Below are 18,291 nucleotides of genomic sequence, written 5' to 3' on the forward strand. Positions count from 1 at the left end.
CTTAGAAGCTCCGATGGCAAGACCCTTGGCCATCCATGGAACGCTGATCACTTGAAGTACTACTACAAATAGACTCACGATGTACAAGTGTTGAGCTATAGCCGTTCGGCATCCTATGTAATGAAGGCCATTTGACAATGAATTCAATAAAGAGGTAATTTAGCCAACTCAGCCCTCACTCTTTTACATTCATAGCAAGCGATGCCGGAACCCTTCTCAATCAGAAAGCAATCCGTCTTCCACAGTCACTACAAAACAAGCAAATGAAGACCGTGTCAAGCGCCAAAAAAAAAAAAAAAAAAAAAAAAAAAAAAAAAAAAACAGCTTCATCCAAAAAGCTTCACCCGAAAAGCTTCACCTCCAAAGCTTCACCCACAAAGCTTCACCTAAAAAGCTTCACCCAAAAAGCTTCACCCGAAAAGCTTCACCTCCAAAGCTTCACCCACAAAGCTTCACCATCAAAGCTTCACCTCGAAAGCTTCATTTACAAAGCTTCATCTACAAAGCTTCACCATCAAAGCTTCAACACCAAAGCTTCACCTACAAAGCTTCAACACAAAACCTTGCTCCAAATAAACAAATTTTGTGTTCACAAAACCCAAGATGCCCTTGAACTTGTACAAAAACACTTGGGTAAACATAAACATTTTTTGTTTTACACCCACAAGGGCCCAAAATTTTCCTTCTTATTTATTCACTTATATATGTTCCCAAACATATTATAATAGATCCAACAACAAGCCAAAGTCCCAAGTTTCATAATGGACAAAAGTACAAGCAATTCATCAATAATGAAGGTGCTACAAAAATTGGAATCTGCCCCAAAATAGAAATCCAACCCAAGAGACTTTTTCTCTCTCTCCCTCTTCCGCCTCCTTTCATCTATCAAATTTCTGCAACCTCTGCTCTTCTCCAATGGAGCTGAATTTTGGACACCCTATAGTTCTTGAGCATATGAACAACTTTCAAGAAGGAACCATTTCTGTTTGAGCGACGGAAATTAAAGTGTTGAAGCTCCAAACATGACAGTCGGATTCTTGCAGATTTCGAAGCTGCTGTGATGTTTCGAAGATCTGGAAATATTTAACCATTAGTTCATTCTGAATTTTTGATATGTTATGAAAGAGACGATGAGGAACAACTTCAATGAAGAAAGCATGCCGATTTGAACAAGAGAAAATGGAGTTTCGAAGCTCACAACAAGTCTGACGGATTAACAGAACATTGATGAACAGTTACTCATCATACTTGAATTTCTGAAGTTGTACTACTCCGATGGATCTCAAATTTGGATATGTTGTAGTTCACAAGATAAGGAAAAATTTTCATGAAGACGACTTTGCAATCTGAGCTATAGAGAAAGGTGTTATCTTGCATCCACTCAGGCTGATTAGTGGAAACGAAAAGCAATTCCACCAAAGAAAAGATGAAAAAGAGAGAAAAGCTACTAATTGCACTTGATCTTGTCTAGTCAATAGCATGCAGCATCAAACACACAAAAGTTGGAAATATTTTTAGATAAAGCATATACGAATGTGTGACATCGAAACAAGGATTCGTTACTTTGACAAATTAGTAACACGCGAGACACCTCATTCGGCAACTCTCTTCGCCTGAAGACTTGGGGGACTCCCACCATATGCTACTGCACCTTGATACTCGGCAGTCTCACAACCACTCAGTGACTTGGATTTTTCAAGTCTCCAACCGAGAAGTTTTCCTCACTCGGGAAATTAAGGGAACACTACCTCAAACTACATGCTTCACTCACAAAGCTTCAACAATACAGGTTTCAACAAAAGCAAAAATTCAAAGAACTTTATGAAGAAGGCTTTGGTGTATTTAACACAATATGTTGAAATGAAGCAAAGCTTATTTATTAATATTTTCGATAAGCCACAAATATGTACATATACATGAGTCAAAATAAACAAACAAAAGGGAGCCTTCACAAAGGTTGCTTAGGGGAAGTCTCAGCAGTCGGTAGAGCCCCAGAAAGAGAAAGCACCGGAGGGTGGTTATCCGGAGCCTCAGTACTTGACAAAACCCCAGAAGGAGGAGGCATTGGAGGTTCATCATTTGAAGCTTCATTACCAGGTACAACCCTAGAGGACGAAGGCAATAAATGCCTTTGGAACAAACCCACAAACCGCTGATGATCAAGTAAAACCTTACCATCAGATTCCTTCATCTGGTCAAGCTTCCTCTTCATGTTTGTAGCATAGTCATGGGCGAGCCGGTGCAACTGCTTATTCTCATGCTTGAGCCCTCTAATCTCCTGTTTGAGACTCATCACTTCAGCAGCCAATGATTCAACTTGGCGGGTTCTAGCAAATAGGCGTTGGGCCATATTAGACACAGAACCTGCACACTGAACACTAAGAGCCAGAGAGTCCTTAACAGCCAACTCATCAGACCGTTTGGAAAGTAGTCTATTATCTTTGGGAGTGAGAAGGTTCCTGGCCACCACTGCAGCGGTCATATCATTCTTCATCACAGAATCCCCAACGGTAAGAGGACCAGTAGGGGATATGAAGGATGGGCGCCATATGTTGTCTGGAGAAGGCGTGGCTGTCTCTTCTCCAAGGTTCAAGTCAAAACGACGGTCGGAGGGTCCAGACATTTTCAAATGTGTTGAAGAAGGAAGAGGTCAGACAAATCAAGATCTTAGAAGTGCAAGAAATGAGCTTCTACTGGTAGAGATTCAAGTGTGCTGTGGAACTTAATGCCAGCCTCTATAAAAATCTGCACTCGACGGAGCTTCAGAAATCGAAGAGGCGTTTGCTTTCTCAAAAGCTGGGCTGTTCAGAGACCACGAGGGCCGATCTCAGAAATCGAAGAGGCGTTTGCTTTCTCAAAAGCTAGGCTGCTCAGAGACCACGAGGGCCGATCTCAGAAATCGAAGAAGCACCTGCTTTTTCAGCCTCGTCAGCACCTGTCACATGCACAATCAGCTTTGTGGAAATTACGGGCACTCTGTCGAAGATTTCTGGTGAAGTAGAAAGCACGTGAATCTTACTGTTCAATCACCGCTCTCCATATGCACCATCAACTCCTCGGGTACCACATATAACTTTGTCAAAGATCTCTGACAAAGTTTAGGCACGAGAATTTCGAAGTTCCAGCTACCCTACTATTACCCATAAGGGTAAAGGAACAGCACAACTGCTTGACAACTGGAAAGTCCCTATGTGTGTCGACCTCCGTGTTTTGCGGCAAGACAGGTTGGCAAGAACGTCCAACCTTTACTCACATTCGAGAAAAGACTCCCAACATAATTACTTTCTAAAAAACCGGAGTAGCACCGCTTTCCGAATCTCGAGAATCAGATCCTCGACGGGATTGCTTGTTCGAAAACCGAAGAGGCACAACTCTCAGAACTTCGAGAGCCAGATTTCCTTAGATAAAGCTTGTCTGTAATCTTCACACGTAACATCAGCTTTCCAGATACCACATACCACTTTTTCAAAGTGCTCTGACAAAATTAAAACACGTGAAGCTGGCAGCTCCCACTACATTGCTGTGACCAAGAAGGGTAAAGGAATAACATTACTACTTGTTATTGGGAAATCCCTATATACATTGACCTCCCTCCTCAACGGACAGAAAAACCTGCAAAAATGCTCAACCCTTTCTCGCATTCGAAAAGGCACCCTCAACATAACCTCTCGAAATACTCAGCTTTATTTCCCCCCGATAATACCTCAGCAAATAAGCCACACCAAGAACAAGAGTATCTCATATCATCAGGGTCGAAAGCAAGAGTATCCCATATCATGCTTTCTCCCTGTCTTTGTCTTTGTCCTTGTCCACACCTGCAGGACAAGGAGAAAGAGAGCAGTCAGTCGGAACCTGAAATCAAACCTCCAATTTGGAACTGACTGCCTGGAGCCTTTGCCTGGTTGCTTACTTAGCATTGCTCTCGAGTACTCATCCTCAACTGCTGTCAAGGTGACGAATTCCACCGGCAAATACCTCATGACAGTTGATCAGATATTGGCTCTTTACACTGAAGCTGCCAAGCGTGGATGAGTCACTATGAAGGAATGTTCTGAAGGACCATTTAAATGCAAAGGTTGCACACCACTTCTGCCATGCAAAAGATTGAAGCAGAAGGTTCAACGGTGAGCTGAAACAGATCACTACAGCACGACACCTTTCCATACCACATTCATTATTCCGTCAACAGCAAAAGTATCCCATATCATCAAGGTCGAACGTACTCTAGATTTGATGGACTTGTTTTGACCCTCAAATTTTTGAGTCGGCCTTATACTCTGAAGGGCACCAGAAAACCCTCCAGCACAGTTCAAGAATAAGCCTGTGGAAAGTTACTTCTTCAAAAGCAAAAGTATCTCATATCATCTCTTATCCATTTGCTTCTCCTTATCCTGGCAGTTGAATGAGAGACAAGGAGAAGGAGAACAATCAACCGGAAGCCGAAGTCAAACCTCTGATCCTGGGTTGCTTACTTGGAAATTTGACTGCTTACCTTGTCTGTCACCTCTTTCGGCAGATCTCCTAGCTCGGCGACTTGGGGGACTCCTACTATAGGGTTTGTATCACACTTGACTAAGCCCGAAACTACAACTAAGCTTTAAGTGAAATTGATACATTACCTTGTGCATCAACATCAGCTAAGTACACCATTCCCGGATGGAGGAAAGGTACTTCCAGAGAAGGGCAGATGAAGATCAGACCACACTTCGGTACTTAGAAGTTTCGTGATTACTCAAGGGATTGGATCTTGCAAGTCCCCAACCGAGGAGTTTCCCTCACTCGGGAACTTAGGGGAGCACTGTTTGTACCATACTTGACCAATCCCGAAACTACCGAGCACCGGCCAACGCTATACTGTCAAGGACCCAGAAGAGTTCCCCTCCGACCAGGAGGCCAATCACTACTCGACACGTGTCAAGATTAGAAGCCAATCAGAGCGCAGCACGTGTCGACATCAAGAACCAATCACAACATGACACATATCAATGTGACAAAGCTACAAGTTTTTCTATAAATAGGGGTCATTCCCCCACAATATTGCCTAATGCCATTTTGTGTTAAATCATTCACAAGAACTCACTAAATTGAGAGCTTGATCCTTTGTACTTGTGTAAGCCCTTCACTACTAATAAGAACTCCTCTACTCCGTGGACGTAGCCAATCTGGGTGAACCACGTACATCCTGTGTTTGCTTCTCTGTCTCTATTCATTTACGTACTTATCCTCACTAGTGACTGAAGCAACCAAGCAACCAAGCGAAGGTCACAAAACCTGACACTTTCTGTTGTACCAAAGTCTTCGCTGATTTTGTGCATCAACACACCCGAAGGTGAGTCCTAATTTTGTCCAATCTGTCAGAACACCGTCGAATTCCTCGTAGTCACCACACCTTTGTGATTCCTGAACCTGGAGGGGCGCAAAACCAAAATTGAGTGGGTCAGTAAAACAATTCTTTTCCAAATCCAAACATTTCTCAAAACGTTGTAACCCCTCTCCGTAAAACCTGTATACTTTCCCAGAAATGTAAAATATAAATATACATATATATTCTCAAAACTTCATTTTTACTATCTCAACATTATCTCTTTATCAATCATGCCATGCCACATCATCTCAACAGTAATAAGGTATGAATGCATCAACATAATCATATCAGGTGCAAGAAAGTAATCAACCGTAGGCCCTCTAATCGCCCTATACGGTTGAACCTAGAGCTCAAAATCTATCATTATCACTCTACCGAAGTCACCTCTGTGACCCGTCCGGCCTTCTGCACACAAGTTACGCTCTAGTGCTTCTCATAAATCATCTGTGCACATAATCTAAGGTCACCCACCAGTCGGAATCTCACTAACACTCTCGCGACTGGTCTGTCGTACCCACTCCGCGTGGACTGTACGACTAGCATCTACTTGGATCCAAGGCGAGCGTGCGATGCGGTGAATACTATAAGCACTAAACCATGGTGCAGGATTTGAGCTCAATATATATCATCATCATCATAACAGTAATTAAATACTCATCTGTGCGTCCACCGCACCATTTCATACATATGCATCATAAATCAATTCTTACCTGTGCGTCCACCGCACCAATTCATACATATGCATCATATATTAATTCATGCATGGCATTTCAACTCACATTTCTATATACTTTTCATATCAATTCTATGCATGGTATTTCACTTCCCGTTTTTCCACATAACTCATATGCATTTCATTTTAAACATAATTTCATGCATTTTCAATTTCTGGGAAAACGTTAAGTATATATATATATACGGAAAAAAAAACTGCCCACTCACCTGGAGTTCGTCCAACAACTCCCTAGCACCACACATCAAGGCTTCACGACGATCGCCGCCTAGAATAGTAATCAAATCCAACCTCAGAATTCATATCGATAGAATATATAACTTATATAAAATACGTCACTACGTAGTTCGATCCGGAAGATCTGCCACTCAGATTTTAAATCCATAACTTCCAGAGGTCCACAATATATCTCTAGGATAACATCCTAAAATTTCATTACCATCCAACGGTCGGATCTCCGTCAATTTCCAAAACTAAGTGACGGTTAACATTTTATATTATGGACTTACAATTCCAATTCCGGAAGATCCGTAACTCGGATTCCCAATCCGTAAGTTCCAATAATCCTCAAATATTACGTATTACAACGTATCAAAGTTTGGTGACGATCCAACGGTCAGATCATCAATTCACATTTTCACCTAAATGTGAAAACTATAAAACGTTATTTGAACACCTAACCAACAATTTTCAATAACTTTCTCATACGGTGTTCAATTTAGGTATATGAATATACCACAGTGATCTACTCGACGTCACGGACGTCGACATATTTATAAAATATTTTTATTTTTATTTTTTATTTTTACTGTAGCACCTTCTTCTTCCTTGGGTCGCCGGACTGGTTTTTCCGGCGGCCGTTTTCTGGGCAGTTTTTCAAATTGCCATAACTTTGTCATTTCTCAACGAAATCAAGTGATTCAAAAACGAAAGTTGTAGCCCTTGAAGAGAAAAAGATAATGGTACCTTGCACAACACCTAGTTCGCCGTGGTTTGGCCGGAAACTGCCTCGAAAGCCTCGGAGGTCGCCGGAAACTGGGTATTTTTCAAATGAGTATAACTTCTTCAATACTCAACGAAATTGAGTGAAACAAAAAGGAAAGTTGTAGTACTTGACGAGACGAAAAGATTGATACCTACCTCGACTCCTAACTCGCCGGGGATTCGCCGGAAAACGCCTCGAAAGCTCCGGCCAAACTTTGAACTTGTCGATCTCCGTGTTCTTACGTCCAAAAACTTCCAACGAAGCACTCCGAGCTTCCTTGGGACCTCACTAAGCTCGCTGTGATCTTTTTTTAGCCTAAATCGTAACCATTTAAAAGATCATGAACAGTATATAAACACGGGACCTTAAAAACTAGGGTTTTCCGAAGCAAAACTTACCTGAAAATGGTGTCTACGTGATCGTGGAGTCCTCAGGGTTGCAATGGTAGTCTTAACTTGGACGTTGGTATAGGTTTTAGGTGGTTTTGGTGGTTGCCCGTGCGTTCGAGAAGAAGAGAGAGAGTGAGAGTTTCTGAGGAAGAGCTGAGGAAGAGAGAGAGAGAGTGACTGAGGAGATGAGAGAGAGACAACAAACGGGAAATGGGGAGGGATTTAGGGTGTAGGACCCTACCTAAAGTCCAAACACAAAATTATTAGTCCAAGTTTAAGTTTAATTAACAATAACTTAGGAATTTTAGGTAAAACCAATACCAAAATTACGCACCTTAATCCCGTTTAAGGGCATTTTCGTCTTTTCACGTCCTCGGAATTAAAATTCCAGGACGGGCTGTGACACTGACCCCAATGAAGAGTAATTGGCCAAATGCATCTCCACCTCTAAAAAATGCGTTGATACAAAGTCTAGTCAATTTGTATTAAAATATTATTATTTTTTTTTATAAAATAATTTTAAAAAATTAGTTTTAATTTCGGATAAGATTTTTAACCAATCTTGTCACACCATTTGTCATTATCTGAAAGTACTATTTTGTAGATAGATTTCCGATAAGATTTTCAACCAATCCCGAAGCGCCACGTGTCACTATCTGTTTACAATAATTTAGCCAAGATTGAAATGTGGTGTAAAGTGGAAGATGATGGTTAGGTATTTATAGAAAAATAATAATAATTTTTTTTTAATTTTTATGTTTTTTTAAACAATTTTTAATAATTTTTTTAGTTTTTATTAAGTTAATTAATTTGGATCATTGGATTTGAAAGGATTGAAATCCAACCGCCCAGATTTGGACACATGCTCAACAGTCATAATTCTAACCGTTTCCTTTTTTTATGTTTTTTTGGCCAAAAATCATGAACCGTTGATCTAGGAATCGGACGGCCTAGAACACGTCACATCACTAGTCATTGGGTTTGAATTTCAAATTTCTTTTACGGTTGGAAATCCAACGGAAAGACGCACCACATGGCTTCTTCCAACTCCTGATTACTACACCTGCAACTAGAGGTGGGCACGGTCCAGTTCGGCCCAGTTCCACCCTCAAAATGGAACCGGAACTGGAAAATTTCAACGGTTCGATTCGGTACAGTTCCGCTTAAATTTATTACTAAAATTGTACAGTTCAGTTCATGACGGTTCCGGTTCAATTCATGTCGGTTTACGGTTCTAACCAAAATTATATATATATATATATGTTTTTTCTAATTTTCTACTTATAATACCAAACACCTATTTCAACCACAAATTCAAGTAAATTTGAGTTTTCAATCTACAAAATTTGTGACCGGAAGATAGAAAGTGTGCATATAAATTTAACTCAAAAGTTAGAAAGGCTCATAACAAGACCAAAGTGTAGATCTTAAACTAAACCTAAAATGTACATAATGCATAATATACTGGAAAAGAATGGAGAAAATTAATGTAGGGGGAGAAAGGTGATAAAACAACAAAGGAGGGGAAGAGAAGTGAAGTAAAATATTGGGTTTATGTACATGGTCTTCTTGGAAAAATGTCTTATTTATATAAAAAATAATAATAATAAAACAATAATTTATATTAAAAGCGGTTCAATCCGGTTCCTATTGTTCTTAATATTTCCAAACCGGAACTGAAATCGTTTGAAACGGTTTGGTTCGGCTTTTGTTCCGATTTTGACTTTTTTGGTCAATGCTATTTTTTTTGTCACGGTTTGATTCAATTTTCCGGTTTGACGGTTTTTATGCCCATCCCTACCTGTAACAACAAGCCCCGCCGCCTTTTTCCGTCAGGAAAGGAGTGGGCTTCACTGGACACCAACGTGACATCACATAGGCCAAGACATTGCTCAGCACGTTTTGAGCCAGCCTACAAGCTGGCTTGGGCTGGATGCCAGCCTATTTGGCTCGGCTGGAGTGGATTTTGATGGTGCCAGTCTATTTTTAGGCTTTGGACCAGCCTATCTCCATGGGCTGGAGTCGCTGGGAGAGGAACACTGCATTTTCTTTACATGTAAATCTTTATGTCCTGCCACTTACTACTACGGTCTAATAGTATTCCTTCACTTGTAAATGAAAGACCTTAGGTTCAACCCTTCCCACAGCAGTTCCAGTAAAGAAAAGACCACAGCAGAGGACATGAGCACTTATAACACGGAAACCAGCATAGCTCCAAAAATCATTATTTTACCAAGATGAATACTCGGAAACAAGAAACCGAGTTCAAATAAGTACTAATTAACGCAGCACGTACTACCATGCATACAAAGATTTATATAAATCCTTCCGCCACAATAGACCACTAATTCATCATCACGACAGGCACAGGAATGAATAAAACGTTCAGAGTTTAAATCGGGTAATAATTCATCTCATGGCAAAGAAAGTAGTGTGCTTAGGCATTCAACATGCCGGAGTTCTTCTTGCACTCGGACAGCATATCCATGTAGAACTGGCACTTGCTTATATCACTTCCAAAGTGGTTGACACACTGCAAAGTCAACAAATAGACTGAAGTTAGTTCTGAAGCCACTTCACACTTCCCATTTCATTTCAGTTAATAAGGATCAGTCAAATTAATTACAAGATAATTGTTGAAACAAGAACATTTTGATGGTCAAATAAACCAAAGTGAAAACCATTAAAAAGACATTCATGTCTCAACTAGCTAGAAAACTCTTCCAGATGCATGAAACGTCATTACACAAATATCTCATGATTCATATCATCGTTTGGTTATTTCACCAAAAATAAAAACACAAGGATATCCATGCCAAACATTACAACACCCTTCTGAAAAGCACTTGAAAATCCAGGATATTTGGAATGAAAATTCCACAAGGGATTCTGTAGATTACTCATTTGATGCTAAAACAACAAAAGGAAACTAGATATTATGAAATTACAAATAAAACAGTCCACGCTAGGCACCACAAGTTCTTGGAAAGGGGTATATAAAAAATTCTGGCAAGATACTACCAAATTTCACATCAAAGAAATGCATTGCAGCAGGGCAAGAGAAGATAAAATAAAAAATAAAAACTAGAAGGGTACATTCCTATTCCTCCCCTTCCTCATCCACAAGTATAACAAAGAAACATAATAACATTTACTTGAGACACTAAATTTTCTGGAAAATAAAAGGAAAATGGTGTAGAGTTCTGCATACATCTTGGAATGCCTTGGACTGATTACTGCATGCATCTGAGCCACCCATGCTGCTAGCCATGGGGACTGGAGCACCAGCAGTGGCCTCAGAGACTACAGTTTCATGTTGAATAGTGCGAGGACCCATCACAGCATCCACAGCTCTGTGTGCCACAGCACTTCCAGTACCAAAAGCCATACCTGCAACACGAGGGGAAGTCAGACATACAATACCAATTTTTATTATCGTGCAAACACAGAAATAAGCAACCAGACAAACAAATTACCCTGTGCTATGGTTGATCCAATTCCGGAAAGCATAGATCCACCACTTCCAGACTGAGCTGGAGCTGGAGGAGGAGCTTGGCGAACTGCATTGTAACACAGATAATGCAATTAGAGGTGAAAGGGCAATATTATATATTGACAAACAAAATAAATCCTGCTGCAATAAATGTTAATTTAGCAATAGTGCTAATTTATCAGTAATGTCCTAAATAAGTACCAGGCTGAGGAGGGTTGCGTGCAGGTGCATGACGGGGAGCCGGGCGGGCAGATCGACCTGCAAAAGGAGTTCAACGAGCATTAAACTAACCATACACAACCCATAAATGGGGAAAATGAATACGCATTTAAATCACCGTGACATGAAGAAATCAAACCCAAACTCAAGCTCTCTCCAAAAGTTACTACAACAAAAATACATAGTGTTTATCCCAGCCATGGGAACATACAAACCCTAAAATTTCATCAACAGAATTTACATCTAATAACTTTCATTCGGTTATGAACATCGTAACAACATGTAAAGCGCACTACAAAAAGAAAAACAAAATTCATAAAGCATCCCTTATGTCTCTGTGGATGTATTAATTCGCCTAGCCAAACAATAAACCTAATTCAGAAAACCAAGTGAAAACGATTATATAAAAATCTTTATAAATTAAGATAAACCCTAGAACCTCCATTTCCTTGGAAATTAGAAACCCTAGAACCCTAACCCTAATTAAACAGCGACATGGACATATGCTATTGTACAAGAAAAATAAATTTCATATCGATTCATGGTTTTCTCAGCAAACCTGAAACCCTAGAATCAACGAAAACAAATGGAAACCAAATCACACCCAACGGAGGATTCTGATCTACATAATAAAAAAGCAGAAAACAAATACAAGGAAGAGAAGAGACGGCGGCGCGTACCTCCTGAGCGGCGAGCCATGGCAGCGAATATATCAGCGAGAGCTTAACAATTTGAAGAAAAAGCGTCCGGAAAAACCTATCTGGCCTCCCAAAGGCCCTCAAACGCTTCATTTTATATGCAAAAGAGTGTGTATCCGCTACGCCAACGAATCATGAGCTCGGGTACGTGGGCCTACCCTGTTCTACTATTTTATGGTCTTCTGTTGTACTTTGACTTTGGGATGAGGATCACCGTTAACTCGTTTTGACTGACTACCCGATCCTGGCCGTGGTTGTTAGATAAGGTCATTAGTGACGCACATATGCCATATGGAGGTTGGATTAATTGCTTCATCTTTCCATTTCAGATTTACTCGAATCATGTTCTTTGTCTTTGTTGTTTTATTTTTACAGCAAACATAATTATTCAGAGTTAAAACAAATTGATGGCATGAGTTCACCCGCATTTGCCATGGTAGTATTTGTCACTCTTCATCTCACACTTTCTATTTCTTCTTTTTAGTATTTGTCACTCTTTCTCTCACACTTCCACTTTCAATTTTTTCTTTTCGTCTTTGGCTACGTAGGCAATGTTTTTCTCATGATTTCTTCAATTGTATAATATTTATTTTATGAGGAGGTCACTAAGGTAGACAATTTGGTGAGGTGATGTGGAGACATAAATTAACCACATCTAATAATAGAATGACATATGGACAATACACTCAATGTGACAAGTTTATCCTTCAAGTCGGAAGTAGATCACAAAATTACCTAAAGGGAATAACACATAGTTTGCCTATAAGTAATTGAATTTTATGCCACTAACGGGCCATGAGATCTCAGGGCTACCCATGCCTTATGGGTTTTTTGGGCCACCCATGACATAGATTATGGGATCTCCTAGCTCTCCAGGCTCTTCTGGTCATACCCGTAACACACATGTACTCTTACCAATATAGACCTTTAAGACTACTAGATGGCAGTATTGCTGAGACTACTAGGTAACATTATTGAGGACTGCCTAGTATGCTCCGCCTCCCATTCCAGCTGCTTGCTAGGGTTTATTCCCTATAAATAGCTAGTTTTTATAGGAAATGGAAATCGCCACTTACTATTCAGGACTCTCTCACATTATATTTTTCTCTCTACCTTTTCTTAGGCATCAAAGGCCCTTTGGTAGGCACCCTCCCCTTTTTCTTGAGTGTTCGTCAATTAGGCCACTGTGTTTGTTCTCTTATAAGTGGAATTTTGTCAAATCATCCGCAGACAAAATTTGCATCCACAGATGATGCATGAATGATTCAACTGATGTAAGATTACAGATTTGATGCAAAACAATGGTATGAAGATTTGATGTTTTTGCTTCCATGATTCTTTATTCCCTTTCCTACTCTATTCTTAATTCAGTTGGTCTAAGAATTAGATTTGTGACCTATAAAATTGTTTCATCCAGTGTTTGGTTGTATATATGATTATTGACAACATTGAACCTTCTTTACGATGATGATTGTTGTTTCCGTTTCACAGGTGCTTAATTACAAGGAGAAATATGGACATTTATGATATTGTGATGCCTTGGCCTGTTAGAAATCAAAGTCAACGTCAATCAAAACTTGATTTGTGGATCAAATATTATAGAATAAATCAAACTGTAATCACTGTAATTAGGTCCTAAAGTTTAGCTATTTGTCTGCTAGTTTACTTCTTTTAGACTAAGGGTGCGTTTGTTGCGCCGGACTGTCTCGGACTGGACTAGCTGCCGGGACTAAGCTGGACTGGCTTAGACTGGACTAAGCTGGACTAACTTAGTGAAGCGTTTGGTGTAATGTCGGACTAAGAAGCAGGATAAGAAAAACAGTACTGTTCACCAGATTTGTGTTTGCTTAGACTAGGACTACAAATTTTTGCCATTGTGTAATAGAGTAATGCTACAAATCTCATGATATGGGTTAATTGGAGCATATTTTTGCCATGTATATTATGAATCTTAAAAAAAATTGACAATTGTTTTGTTTCTATTACCTGCTAATAGAATTGGGTTTAATTTGCAAATGTAGCTTGGTTTAAACTCTATCACCCAACAGAAGAAAAATAATAGTGCCCAATACATGCAACTTCAACAAATACAAGTACATAAGAAGATCTCCATAATTTAGAAAATCCTAGTTAACATTAGTTAACATTAGCCAAAATAGATCTCCATAATTTACAAAATGGCTAGTTAACATAAGCCAAAATACTAGTGCAAAGCTAAGTTATAAGCCATAACATAATATTGTATGATTAATAAAATACATCCATGTTAACATTAATAAAATACATCCATGTTAACATTAGCCAAAATCCTCATCCGCTTGCGTTGTCGCTTAAAAGCCTTTGGACGAACACTTTCTTGAGTTCCGGTTTGATTGCCCTGAACACTGCCACATTTTTTGGTTTATCCAAAATAAGAGACAATGCATCAATTTGATCCATAGGAGAGAGACCCATTGCTTCAAGTTCATTAGCTATGTCAATATGATCTGCAGTACCTTGAACTAAAGCTTCAGTTACCATTTGCATCCTCTTCCCACTTTCAACATAAAAATCTTTCAGTCCACTGATAATTGCCTCGGTTCCATCACTTGAACTTCCCACAGCTCTTTTCCTCTTTCTTTGGCTATTTTCAGATGGGGTGCTTTGTTGGCTTTGTTGGTTCATTGAAGAAACAAAATTTTCACCTCCAATATCACTTTCACCAACATGATCATGACTTTGTTCCTCCACCATTTGAGCAGGGGTTTCGGCTACATTACCTGTAGCCCGATCTTTTCCAAATATATATGCAAATCTATCAAAAAGTGGAAAAGGTTTGCTTCTCCATCCATCGGCTTCTTTATTTCTCTAAGATTATATCAACATAGCAAAACTAAAATTTAGCATGCGTAACAAATATAGCAGCAATAATATAACTAATGTATAAATAAAATAGGATATGAACCTGCACATAAGTTTGCCATGAGTCATCACTGTCAACTTCAACGCACTTTTTGACATCATTCCATGCAAATCCACTTGTGTTTATCATGTCAACGACCATACTATATGTTTTTTTCCATTTCTTCAACTTGGACTCAATATGTGGATTTGCCTTTATATTTGAATGAGGACATAAAACATTGACAGCTTTTGCTATTTCAACCAAAGTACCTTGTTTGAAAGCACCGGTGTCACACCGTTGCTTCCGAGCAACAAAATCCTCAAGAACTCCTAGTAATACTTCTTCCTCAAATGCTTCCCATTTACGCCTTCTTCCTTTTGGCTCTTGAGTAGCATTCAAAATATTTTCGTTATCCATACCTAAACAAAAAATATTTTAATGAAGGAAAATACCATACAAATAATCAATTTGCATAATATCCAATCAACTTGCATAATATCCAATCAACTTACATAATATCCAATTAATTTGCATACCATCCAATCATTGTGCTAATATCTAACAAATGCATGATAAAAAGGAATACTAAAATAAAATGTTATCATTAACACATATAGCTAGTTCGGTTGCTGGTTCCTAATTGCTCTCCACTCGTTATACATTTCCTGAGCCATATCATTCCTCTTTGCAGTCCACTGGTCAGATGTTTGAACACTACCAACATATTCACCTTCTTCTGTATTTTGTCCATCTTCTATTATTGGCAAATTCTCCATTGGATCTACAGACATCTCTTGCCTAATAAGATTGTGTAGTAGGCAACAAGCGGTAATTATTCGACCTTGTGTCCTTATCGGATAGAAAGATGGACTCCTTAGTATCGACCACCTTCCTTTTAGCAAGCCAAAACAGCGTTCAATTACATTCCTTGCCTTAGAATGCTTCATGTTAAAATATTCTTCCTTATTAGAAGGTGTTCGTCCCTCCCATTCAGATAAATGATAAGGTATTCCTCTATAAGGTGCAAGGAATCCTTCACCATTTGTATAACCACCATCTACAAGGTAATAATAACCTAATGAAAAAAAAAAACAGACCTTATTAGTGTTTTGTAGTTGACAAACAGAACTAGACCTAACTTACAAAGTTGAGACTAAGTAATAGTCTTACCCGCTGGTACCTTAAAACCATTAGGCCTACTAATTGCATCATGTAGCACTCTAGAGTCTGATGCGGAACCCTCCCACCCCGGAAACACATATATGAACTGCATATCTCCTGAACACACACCTAACATTAGTTGCGACTCGACCCTTTCTTGTTCGGTATCTTGGTTTGTCAATTTCAGGTACATGCACATCAATGTGTGTTCCATCCAATGCTCCCAAGCAATTCTTAAAAATAAAAAAATAAAAAGTTTTTGTTAATTTATACAAAGGGAATGAAGAGTTAAAGCTTAGGGAAAATGAAAAAAAATTCTCATCATACCTTAAAACATCGCCACCTAGGATATGTAGAATCAATAGGCACAGGCTGAGGGACTTTTAGTAGGATCCTTGTAATCGCAAAATTCCTTGCAATACGCTATTGAAATACCTACTTATAGTCTCTCCCGACCTATAAAATCTACCGCCAACACTACGATTCTTAGTATGATGTGCTAATATTTGTAAAGTCATACACACCTGCTCCTCTACAGACACCAAACCATCAGTTTTTACCCTCCCATCTTGACGAAGTAAGTCACATAATATGCCAAAAGTCCTTCTATCCATTCTCAATTCGTTGACACATTCAGTATCAGTATTCCCTATTATACCACTCAGATAACACAAACTAATCTCTCGTTTAATAAGTGAACGGTTAGTCAATGTGGGTCGTTCAACATGTCTCTGTTTGCCACGTAGCATCATCAACACAAGAATCGTACAAATACAAATTGTCTCCAAATAAGACATCTCTAACAATAAGATCAATAAAAGCTTCCTTCGATCCATATCTATCCAAACAAAAAAAAAAAAAACAAATTAAGGACATTATATATGTAATATTTACTGTTATTAAGGGTGATGGAAATGAAGTGATTATAATACGAAATGAACTAGATCAAAGTAACTAGCGAAGTCACAATCCGAGGCATCAAATATACGGGTGGTGTTGGAAAAAAAAAAGTTATCATTAATCCGAGGCAACAAATATTGAGGTGGCGTTGAAAAAAAAAAAGTTATCATTAACCCGAGGCATCATATTCAAAATGTTCTACTCTTATACATCTATAAACATGTGTCTAAGAACACTAGTATGAGGATTGCTATCATTGCTAGGCATTGCATGTGAAGAGGGAAATTAAAGGACACCTGTAATGCAGTAGCCTTAGCCTTAGCCTTCCGTTTATGCTCTTCTTCTATGCAACCAACAACCACAAAAAATTGCAATTCAACATCAACCCCACACAATACAAAACATTCACATTGTAATATCATGGTTATAAACCAAGTACACACACACACACTCATGGACAAATGTGCAAAATACACATACATACTCACACTAACACACACACACGGACATACACACTCTCACACACTGACATAGACTCATACACACCCTGCATACATACATACACACACACACACACACTGCATATACACACACACACTGCATACATACACACACACACACACACTGCATACATACACACACACACACACTGCATACACACACACACACACTGCATACACACTCACACACACACTACACACACACACACTGCATACATACACACACACACACACTGCACACACACACACACTGCATACATACACACACACACACACTGCATACATACACACACACACACTGCATACACACACACACACTGCATACACACTCACACACACACACACACTGAACACACACACACACTGCATACACACTCACACACACACTGCACACACACACACACACACTTCACACACACACACACTACACACACACACACACACTGCATACATACACACACACACACACACGGCATACATACACACACACACACTGCATACATACACACACACACACACACGGCATACATACACATACACACACTGCATACATACACACACACACACTGCATACATACACACACACACACACTGCATACATACACACACACACACACTGCATACACACACACACACACTGCACACACACTCACACTCACACATACTCACACTCACACTCACACACAAACACAGTCACACACACACACACACACGGGGACAGAGTGCAACACACTCTTACCCTCACACACACACTCTGTTTTTATACTCACACACACACACACACACATTCACACACAAACACAGTCACACACACACACACACGGGGACAGAATGCAACACACTCTTACCCTCACACACACACACTCTGTTTTTATACTCACACACACACACACACTCACACACACAAACACAGTCACAAACACACACACGGGGACAGAGTGCAACACACTCATACACTCACACA

General features: G+C 39.4%; 3 protein-coding genes across 3 annotated transcripts; all 3 read right to left on the reverse strand.

Moving 5' to 3' along the window:
* Positions 1 to 1,772: 1,772 nt before the first annotated feature.
* Positions 1,773 to 7,686, reverse strand: LOC139196371 (uncharacterized). Its single transcript, XM_070822221.1, has 5 exons — positions 7,482 to 7,686; positions 7,239 to 7,398; positions 7,065 to 7,133; positions 6,308 to 6,366; positions 1,773 to 5,406 (listed from the first exon to the last, which is right to left on the reverse strand). The coding sequence occupies exon 5, from the start codon at positions 2,621 to 2,623 to the stop codon at positions 1,949 to 1,951; it is 675 nt and encodes a 224-aa protein (XP_070678322.1). The 5' UTR covers positions 2,624 to 5,406; positions 6,308 to 6,366; positions 7,065 to 7,133; positions 7,239 to 7,398; positions 7,482 to 7,686; the 3' UTR covers positions 1,773 to 1,948.
* A 1,995-nt stretch (positions 7,687 to 9,681) lies between these two features.
* LOC103436561 (uncharacterized protein C6C3.02c) lies at positions 9,682 to 12,011 on the reverse strand. The gene is made up of 5 exons (XM_008374998.4): positions 11,865 to 12,011; positions 11,167 to 11,223; positions 10,949 to 11,032; positions 10,684 to 10,862; positions 9,682 to 10,005 (listed from the first exon to the last, which is right to left on the reverse strand). Exons 1-5 carry the CDS (start codon positions 11,881 to 11,883, stop codon positions 9,910 to 9,912), a joined length of 435 nt encoding a protein of 144 aa, XP_008373220.1. The 5' UTR covers positions 11,884 to 12,011; the 3' UTR covers positions 9,682 to 9,909.
* Positions 12,012 to 14,138: 2,127 nt separating this feature from the next.
* On the reverse strand, positions 14,139 to 17,162 carry LOC139196372 (uncharacterized). The gene is made up of 3 exons (XM_070822222.1): positions 17,124 to 17,162; positions 14,827 to 15,185; positions 14,139 to 14,729 (listed from the first exon to the last, which is right to left on the reverse strand). The coding sequence occupies exons 2-3, from the start codon at positions 15,181 to 15,183 to the stop codon at positions 14,193 to 14,195; spliced, it is 894 nt and encodes a 297-aa protein (XP_070678323.1). The 5' UTR covers positions 15,184 to 15,185; positions 17,124 to 17,162; the 3' UTR covers positions 14,139 to 14,192.
* Between the last annotated feature and the right edge of the window lie 1,129 nt (positions 17,163 to 18,291).

Source organism: Malus domestica, chromosome 05, assembly GCF_042453785.1.
Source record: "Malus domestica chromosome 05, GDT2T_hap1".
NCBI classification, from domain to species: domain Eukaryota; kingdom Viridiplantae; phylum Streptophyta; class Magnoliopsida; order Rosales; family Rosaceae; genus Malus; species Malus domestica.